General features: G+C 38.6%; 1 protein-coding gene across 1 annotated transcript in view; it reads left to right on the forward strand.

The window, feature by feature from the left end:
• The first annotated feature begins 5,040 nt into the window (after positions 1-5,040).
• Positions 5,041-10,241, forward strand: part of auh (AU RNA binding protein/enoyl-CoA hydratase) — a 15,683-nt gene continuing 10,482 nt past the window's right edge. Inside the window, exons 1-5 of the mRNA XM_050052719.1 lie at positions 5,041-5,368; positions 6,603-6,670; positions 7,041-7,128; positions 7,447-7,533; positions 8,528-8,620. Coding sequence (XP_049908676.1) covers positions 5,137-5,368; positions 6,603-6,670; positions 7,041-7,128; positions 7,447-7,533; positions 8,528-8,620 — 568 coding nt within the window. The 5' untranslated portion in view covers positions 5,041-5,136. The remainder of the gene's footprint in view (positions 5,369-6,602; positions 6,671-7,040; positions 7,129-7,446; positions 7,534-8,527; positions 8,621-10,241) is intronic.

Genomic DNA, 10,241 nt, shown 5'->3' on the forward strand with positions numbered 1-10,241 from the left:
TATATATATATATACATATACATATATATATATATATATATATATATATATATATACACACACACACACACACAAAATTCAGTCCACAAAGCAACCCGCATTCACACAGAGACTGAGAAGGCCTGAGGAAACAAATGGGTTTTTAAATGAGACTTAAAAACAGGCATAGTAGGTTTGAGTCTAATCTGGAGGGGCAGCTCGTTCCAAAGTTTGGGGGCCACAACAGCAAAGGCTCTGTCACCCCTCTGCTTTAGCTGTGTTTTCGAGACAGCCAGGAGCGATCTGTCAGCAAACCTCAATGCTCGAGAGGAAACACAGGGGTGCAGGAGACTAGACAAGTAAGAGGGGGCCAACCCGTTAAGAGCCTTAAAAGTAAACAATAAGATATTAAAATTAATCCTAAAAGATACAGGAAGCCAGTGTGGGGACTGTAATATCAGGGAAATGTGCTCTCGCCTGCGTGCTCCAGTTAAAAGTCGAGCAGCTGCATTCTGAACTAATTGGAGTCGTGAAAGGGAAGTCTGAGAGACACCAACAAGGAGGGCATTTCAATAGTCAAGTCTTGTGGAGACAAAAGCGTTGATAACCCTCTCAAAATCATTGAAAGAAAGGAAGGGCATAACCTTTGATATGATCCTTAACTGGAAAAAGCTGGATTTTACAACAGAATTTATCTGCTGATCTATTTTAAGACTGTAGTCAATTTTGACCCCAAGATTTGTCACAGTAGGTTTAAGATACCGAGCAAGAGAAACCAGGTCAAGAGGGGCTTTAGAGGTACTAGTGGATCACATTATAACATTATAACCTCTGTCTTGCTTTCATTAAAATTTAGAAAATTACAGGCCAACCACGCTTTAATGTCAATAAGACATTTTAACAAGGGCTCTAAGCAACTCGGGTCACTGGTTTTCAGGGGCATGTAGATTTGGCTATCAGCAGCATAAAAGTGAAATGAGATATTGCATTTCCTAATAATAGCCCCTAAGGGGAGTAAATAGATGGAAAAGAGGATAGGCCCGAGAATGGACCCTTGGGGCACTCCCTTGGGGCAATATGTAGAAATCTTTGTTAATTTCAGTGATTTCTGTTGTCTTGCTGCAGTATGCAGTTTTTTACATGGCGCCATCTAGCTTTTACTTCCCAACAGTCACAGAAGCACCTGCCCATTATCACAGTCCTTGACCATAGTGACAGCAGCCACTATAAGGGGTATGCGGTTGTGAGAGCGGTTGTTCTGTGGTGGTATGAAAACAGCTTAATGTATGTTTCCTAAAGAAAGAAATCTTAATGTGAATTAATTTATTTGTCCTGTGAAAAAATGTTCACTCTGCGCCCTATCAGGGGCCTGATATGGCCTGCAGGCTGTAAGGTGAATATTGCTGGTCCAAAGGCTTTTGATGCAAAAAAATCTGTTGGCAACTCAGTGAGCAGCAGAGTGATGTGATACAATTCTCTTTAACTGATCAAGTTAGTGCTGAAATGTTACACTAAATGTTACAACTACTAATGTACTGAATGTAATCAGTATAATGTCCAGTGTTATGTGCCTCCATGTTCAACAGCTAAACATGCATCAACAGCAAAATAAAACAGGAGCAGATCAGAAAACAACATTTTTCAATAAAACGATCATATGTAGTTATAAAAAAAAGGGGGAATTAGAAACAACGGATTTCCGGGCACTATTTGGGAAATTACAGTAAAGTGGTAATCAGTGATGTGGGATGGACATCATTATTGTGTAAGATATTGTTTTGTGTGGAGCTTTTATTTTTTTTCTTATACCAAATTATTCATGACTGCTGTCGCTGGTTTCTGCCCTGCAGTATACACCTACTGTCACTGAACACTTATCTGCTTTGATTTAGTGGAGCAGCAAAAAGCCCCAGTTATCAGAACAGCTGCCACTTTATTTACCTGTTGGGCTGGGGGCACTTTGGCAGATGTTGCCAAAGGTTTGCAGTCTGGCTATTTTTTGCTTTAAAGCTGTAGTCTGTTTTTAACTAATGTAGTATGGTTATTGCAACCATGTGTGTGTTGGTGTGGTGACAGGTTTACAGTGGAGACACGGTCCATACCTCTGCTTCAGAGGAATGTTCTGTACTGCTTTATTTTATAGATTTGTAATTTCTGAGACTTTTTTTAGACATTTCCTGGAAAGATGGTTTTAATTTGGTACAAATTATGGGAGGAATTGACAATCATTAATTTTTCCCCCATAATTAATATCTAATGACATACTTCTAATTGAAATATTGAAAAGAACCTTTCTAATTGGGGTGAACTATTAGACTCGGCCAACCTGCTTTTTCTTATTTTGCACAATAAATGAGTATTAAATACATTGAAAAGCATTCTACTTCATGTCTTCATCTATGGTGGGCCATCACGACAAGAGTATGCATGCATAATATAATGTTACTTCCACTACAGAAGAGACTTTATGATCACTAAAATTAGCTGGTGAAAAAAGTGAATGTATCAGCATCGGTTAACAGCCAAATAAGTTGTTATATATTGGCATATCAGGTATCGGGGAAAAAATCCAATATTTTGCATCCCCACTTTCTAAGACCTGTAAAATAAAGCATTTCTGTTCTCTCTTGTCCTGGTTGATGTAAATGCTGCTTACCTTCATCTTTTCAGTAATGATACTGTACTCTTGGACATGTTGCATTCAATGATAATGTCACTGCATTACAGCAACACACTTCACCAATATCGTCTCTGTGGTAGGTTTACATTGCATATAGTTACAGATTTTGGCTTTAAACTAAGTTTAGCTAAACTTTTGAATAGGCTCTGCTGCACTGGTTCACTGTTTACCAAATAGCCATTGCTTCTCCTGTTTTTAGTGGATTTTTGTTGATTCTGTAAACCTTCCAGGCCACTGGTTAAACTGAGAATGTGCCTGACACCAACTTTTCATCTGATGGAACTGACAAGAGTGTAACTGGATTTTATAAAGCCCTCCGATGTATATTCTGACACAATCTATCCTCAAATGTTAGCAATTTATGGAAAATCAGCAATTGTATTTTGAAAAAGTCTCCAGAGATTCAGCATTATGCCCGTACAGTTCTTGTAATTGTATTATTAACTGTCATGGAATTCAGAACTTTAAGGGTTTCATCAAATGGCTTATTTGTTAATTTCTTATAGACATTTGGGGTGTTTATCATCACACTCCCTGATCTGACCTGGAGTCAGTTTCAAACTGCTGACTTCAGCCAACCCTTGTTGATATTCAGGTGCACTGCCTAGTTCATTCTTAAAGAATGGTGTGTGCATTTGTTGTCATGGTTTGGAATATCTCAGTGATGATGATGATGATGGTGGTGATAACTCCATTTGCCCAGCAGCTACCTGTATCTGAACACTTTTCTCAAGTGTTATTGTAATGGTGAGTTTTTGTTTATAATAAATATCTTGTCACTGAACCATATTGTACTGTATGTTTTATTTCTGTGTGTTTAATTTGTTTCTCTTTTTTTTAGATTAGGTAACTACAAGTTATTTCTACAAAAAGACATAAAAAACAAAAACAGTACAAAATAACTACAGAAACATTGCTTTCCCCAAAAATAGAAGATAAGATGTTGATGGTTAAATGTATAGCCTGACAGATATCATGATTTCAAGGCTGATAGTAATATTAATATTTGAAAGTTTAAAAGATCTGATGATGTTGTCAGGCAGGAGAGTCTCAGGTAAGTCTGATCTCACAACAGCCAGCCGTGGGTCTCAAGTTCTTATTTTCAGTCTGAGCCAGTGGTGTAGTGGAGGGTATATTCAGGTATATGGGGTATACCCACTTTTTTTTTCTATCCAGTGACAGTATACCCACCTATCAGCAAAACAGCCATTGTAATAGGAGAGTATGCCCACTTCCTCATCGGTAACCTACCTATCTACCTAGTAGTACACCCACCTCATCAACTACCACTACACCACTGGTCTGACCTAAGTCCAAGTCCGACTTCTGCTTGGATATTTCCCATTCGTTTAAAACAGCTGAAAGAGACATGAGACCTGAGGATTGTAAACACTTAAATCAAGCAGCCATCTTTAATGTGTTTAGTTCCACATTTGCTTTTCCTTCTGTGATAAATGTCTTGTACTTAAGAAACATTCTAAATAAAGTTGTAGTTGGTGCTCTGTAGGCTACATTTAAAAAAAATGCATTTGAGCATATGACATTTTTCTTGCAGGACTAAGGCTACAAGATGTCATTTCTTTATTTAAGATCTATGAAAATTGTGGAATCCAAACAGCACATCATGGTAATTTTAGGGACTGTTTGTTACTTATGAGGGAGGTTATGGGGTGGGTGCAAAAAGGGGGCATGTTAGAAATTTCAGATTTCAAATGTCAAACTTTATAAGCACTGAGGAGGGACTTATGTTTTTATTTTGGCTTAGTGGAAGGGTATGCAAATTTCTGCCTTTTTTATTTTTTAAATCACCAAAAAACACCATTTATCATAGCCAGAAACTGTAAAAACAGAAATTATGATTGGATTTACAAACTTCCAATGATCCTTGGATACATCATGTGCAACAAACACTTCCCTCAGAAAAAATTTGAACCATATTTGGGCTTAAAATAGTGATATTTCATCAAAATCATTTAATTCTATAACTCATTTAAAATTTGGCCAAAAACAAACCATTTGTACAAACTAAAATGCACAACAAGTGAAAAACCATGGCAACTTCAGGGTTCTATCTTCCACTTTTAACTTTCAAACATCAAAATGCAAGTTTTGAAAAACTTTTAACTAATTTATGGTAGATGAAGTGTCAAGTAATTTCTGCCAGTCACCTAGAGAGGCTAAAGGTAAAATATTTGTAGTTACAAATATTTAACTATAAAAATTTTTTTTAAAAAGTCTGCTTTTCAGTCAGTCTTTTACTTAATTAAAACCAAACATTGCAGAAAACACTGTTTTATTTTCTATAGTTTTCACATCCGAAATAACAATTTTCGATCAAAGGCTTAACGTTACATTTATACAATACTATTTGTCAAATGTCTCCCAACGCCATTACAGCAGACTGCAAGTAAATCACGTGATAACAACACGTGATTGGGTTCAAAGTTGAAAGTCAAGCAACACTGCGACTCCCCAGCATGGCGGTCCAAGTGGGACACAGAGCCCTGCTGCAAGCCCTCCGAGTGCAGGCATCGGGTCGAGACAGCGCGTGCAGGCTGGCAGCAGCCTGGTCCTGCTCCAGACACTATGCTCTCTCCGGTAAACTCTCGTCTTCCTCTCTCCTGAACGGTCACGGAGCAGTGACACGACACTACAGCTCGGACTCCAAGGAGGACCTCCGCGTCAGACACCTGGACGGAGAGGACGCCGGTAAGTCCTGCTCTCAGTCTTTGTCCATTCAAAGACACGTTTGTCCATGGCAACACTGTATTTGTCCAAACCAAAGTCCCGTTCAAACAAGACACTGACCATTAAATCAGGATTTAAAAACACAGTCCGCTGTTCTGGTGCAAATAAAAATTAGAGTGTACGCCTTGACGTCACCCGTTACGTGATATCAAAAGCCGACCCCTACGACATAAACAAACCTATAACAGTAGCAGTATCTCTCCATGGAGGTAGTTTTAAATGATCTGTCTCCAAGGTGGAGGCATAAAACAGTATGACGAGTGTACGCAAAAATGCTTACATTTAGTCAGACAGATATGCAATGTAATTGTCCTTTCTATTCCCAGCTTCAAAATCTGCTATTTCTAGAGCAGAGAGCAGGCCCTTGCTAGTGATTCAACTTGCCACCTCAGAAATACGTTTGTGGTCCAAGACCACACATTAAACTACAAATGCTGTCATCTGATATGCCCTGGAGAGGGCACACCCATCTCCATAAATGTTTCTTTTTTTTTCTTTTGAGAAATAGTAGCAGTCTATTACAAAATGATATGTTCATTTTACAGAAAGTATAAAAACCACAAATAGATTATAAAAACCCTCAAAAATGAATAATTTTGTCATTTTATTTGGTATTTTTGTCATATACAGATTTGCAGTGATGATTGGATATATGTATGTGATGCTGTCCAACGTCAAGTCTGTATTTGATTGACCGTACTATGGTAGCTGTTTTGACTGGGGATGCACAATAATATCGGCACGTCATTGGTATCAGCCAATATCGGCTTTAAAATGAACTATCAGAATCAGCCAACATGCTTTTTCTTATTTTACACTATGAATGAATGTTACATACATTGAAAAGCAACGTATTTCATGTCTCCATCTGCTGGTGGGCCATCATATGCATGCATAATATGATGTCAATTCCACTACAGAAGAGAGTTGATGATCACTAAAATAATGTAGGGAAAAAAGTGGATATATTGATATTGGTGTTGGTTATCAACCAAATGAGTTTTTATATATTGGCATATCAGATATTGGCAGAAAAATCCAATATCGTGCATCCCTAATGTGATCTTGGTTGAAGATGTTTTTTTTCCAGGTGTGACATCATCATGTCATGAGATGTGAAACCTGCTGCTCTGCAGTAATGTCCTTGTTACCTGTGCGCCATCATTAATCAGCATAATGTAACTTTGTCTTTCAGGTATTGTTGTTGTTGGGATAAATCGACCAAAAGCAAAAAATGCCATCAGCAAAAATCTGGTCAAAATGGTATGTACTGCTGTTGACCTTGTATTTAGTTTTACATTGTAAAGATGACTAAGCCAGTGTTAACACAAGTCAAGCTGGAATTGTGCTTCTCTGGGCTGCATGTAGGCTTATGTGCATGGGGATTAATCAGAGACATTTGTGTGGCTATTTCAGTAGATCTTTAAAAATCACTGACGTTCCTCTTACCTGGCTCAGGTTTAGTTTTTTGTGATGTCTTGTATAGTTTTTGAGTTTTTCTTGAAATATGCTGCAGTTTATTAATATTTTTTATAAATACAAAATGGGTTTTACACTAAAATCATGATCCATTTTGAGAACATTTTATTCTATTTATTTTTTTGAAAAAACAAACACAAAAATTGTGTTTCAGATGTTTGAGGCTGTGGAGGATATCAAGAAGAATAACAAAGTGCGCAGTGTTATCATATGCAGTTTGGTTCCTGGGATCTTCTGTGCAGGTAAACTGGTGTTAAGTGCACTGGAGGGATTTTTGACAGTTTGTAAAGTCTTTCCATTTCACTCTTTGTTCATCAGGTGTAGACATTTTGCCAACCTAATCTTTATGCATTATTTTGTAAGTAAAATTTCATAATGAGATCTTGATGGTGGAATGCTGAGCAGGTTTGGATTAGTTGAGAGAATTCTGCGTTCAGCTTTACATTCAGAATCCTAGATACTGAAGTTCAGAGTGATGGACCACACTGCACTCTTCTGCTTCATGTTTCAGGAAGCCACAGGCCTCTGGCTTGATGCTGATGCTCTGTCTCTTTGTGCAGGTGCAGACCTGAAGGAGAGGGCCAAGATGCACCAGAGTGAAGTGGGCCCGTTTGTGTCCAAAGCAAGAGCGCTCATCACAGAGCTGGGTACAAGACTGTAAACAGTGATGAAATTCACTGACTGTTCAGGAATTCATTGTAGATTCATTGTATGTATTCAACACAGTAGACGACATCACAGTAGACTGTGATGTCTACTGTGCTGGTTATAGTCGCTTAGTACCCACATTCATGCCTCATTTTCTTTTTTCATAATAATGAAAGATATTTAACTTTCAAAGTCATCATATGGCTGCACTTTTTAGTCTACACAACTTTCTGTCTCTTGTAATGAGAAGTGTTGAAGTTGTGGTTATCACACTACATGACTGACAGGTGATAGCGGGTCACACACTACAAGATCTGTCATCGGGACAAATCCCCAATGAGTATGTTATATGATGCGCAGGTCAAACCACAGTGCAGGGTCTGGGGTGCTTACTAAGAAATGTTTAAGTCAAAGAGTGACAAAGCAGCATTCTGAGTAAGTAATTAGGCTGATAACTTTTGTCGGGGAACTCCAAAAACTGAGAGTAACAATCAGGACTAAAGTCGTGTAGTGTGAACCAGGCATCTATAGCAGGCAGGCACTTTTAATCTCCTCACCTGGCAAAAGCTGGGGACACCTCACAGTTAATAATGTTGGGATTTTAGGGTTTTGGATGGATTAATAACCAGGAAACATGAGTCTAATGTGTAATGTTAGGTTCACTTGTAGATGGTTTTGGGGAATATTTTGATGGAATATTCATAGTGACACAACTATGCCTTGATGAAACCATAGTTAGGTTCACAATATGTCTGTGGGTAATTTAATAGTTTCTCCAGTTCATTCTTTTCTGAATAAAAATAGCAGCATAGCCTGGACTCGGGGAATCTTATTGTGTGGCTCTGTCAGAAGTGAAGGAAATTTATTTTCCACCAGTGCAGTTGGATTTGTAATCAAGTAGTTGTAGTTGTCTGATGTAGTTGGTTTTAATGTGTACATTTTTAATACATATAGTGTCTCTTGATGGGTACCTTGTTGTCATTTCATTTACAGGTAACCTGCCGGTACCAACCATTGCTGCCATTGATGGAGCTGCCTTAGGAGGAGGCCTGGAAATGGCTCTTGCTTGTGACATCAGAATTGCCTGTAAGTTCCTCCAGCCTGGCACCGCCAGATCAGTTTGCAAATGGAAGTTAGTCTGGAACGTCTTAGTTCATTTTCAGCCTCAAATAGCTGTAGATCAAAATGCCTCTGAACTCAACTGGATAGACCTATGACCAATTAGAGCAAAGGAACCTGACAAAGGGGCCATACACATGCGGTGTCTTTAACCGCCTGCCTGGAAAATGCAAGGTTGAGCGCTGGGCGCTACTCTGTACCAACTTTCAAGGGCGCAGATGCAGGTTGCATCTGTGGGTACTAAGCAACCGTAACCAGCACTGTATCATAGCCTATGTACTTCTTCCAGGTGTTGTTTTGTAAGTGTGTATTAGGCCAAAAATATTGTCTGTGTGATAGATGTGAAGCTCTGAGTAGCCCTGCACTAAAATGATAAACTTCTCCTCCATATTTAACACAGACTGATATTTACAGATGAAGGGGTAGATATCCGTTGGCTTTGATTGCTGTGTTCCCAATCGCATTATCTGGGTGTGTCAGTCCGAAATTTGATTTAGAACAATTTCAGTCAGACTAACATGTTCTTTTTTAAAAGTCTGGTTTTAGTCGGACAAACAATAAATAGATTTCCTCTAATGTCATGTAAACGTACTGACTGCGTTTGGTAGTTGAATTACTCCTGCAAGTTTACAATCAATCAAACCCAAACTGGCCTAGGCGCTCTGTGCATGCTCCACAGTTTCCGCACCGGCCTTTGACCCAGAAGTCAAAGAATAGCATTTAATGCGTAACAGAAAAAGAAGCTGGTAACAACAGGGAAAAATCTACATCCAGAGCTGTGCATTTTTAAATGGACAAAGAGACATAGTTCATGCTTTGTCAGCTAAAAGAGTTAAATATTTTGAAATACATGGATGGGAGGAAAACATGGAATGGCGAGTGTTTGGTCTGTGATGTAATAGGTCAACAGGAAAAAGGTCCAATAGTAACAAGCTGGAGGGGGGCATATCACCAGCTATCGTAGCAGAGTTGGACATACTTCTGTCAATAAATTGAGAATAATGGTCCAATTTAATGATCTAGTTGAGCTATAACCTTAGTTTCACTTAACTGTGCATGAAAACGTATTGCTAACAGACTAAAATGGTGAAGCTATTTAAAAAAAAATGCGTGTGTGGGTTCTCTGTGTGAACTGAGACACTACTGATACCATGAGTCTTCATCGCAGCTAAACATGCCAGTGTTTCCCCTACCATTAATATTAGTGGGCTGACTGCTGTCATAAAAACAACACATGAACACCATGATTCTTGTGTTTGTGTTGGTAATTTGTTGCTAAACTTGCCACTGTTACAACTTGTATTTCCAGATGCATTACAGATTGTGTCTGACTGTTGATTAATTATTTTTGTGTTGTGAAAGCCTTATAAAGTGTGCTTAGAAATGGCATTACTGATGCAGAAAGTAAACAAAGAGGATACACAAACTTTTTTGATCTAGTCCAACTAAAATGTACCCTTGTAGAAAGTAAACTTAATGTTTTTAAAGGCGCTGTATGTAAGAATGTGGCCAAAACGGTTACTGCACTCAAATTCAAAATACTGCCGCGAGTCGTGTCCGCCCCCCCTCCCCTACAGATTCGAGGTTG

The sequence above is a fragment of the Epinephelus moara genome, chromosome 9, assembly GCF_006386435.1.
Source record: "Epinephelus moara isolate mb chromosome 9, YSFRI_EMoa_1.0, whole genome shotgun sequence".
In the NCBI taxonomy this organism is placed as follows: domain Eukaryota; kingdom Metazoa; phylum Chordata; class Actinopteri; order Perciformes; family Serranidae; genus Epinephelus; species Epinephelus moara.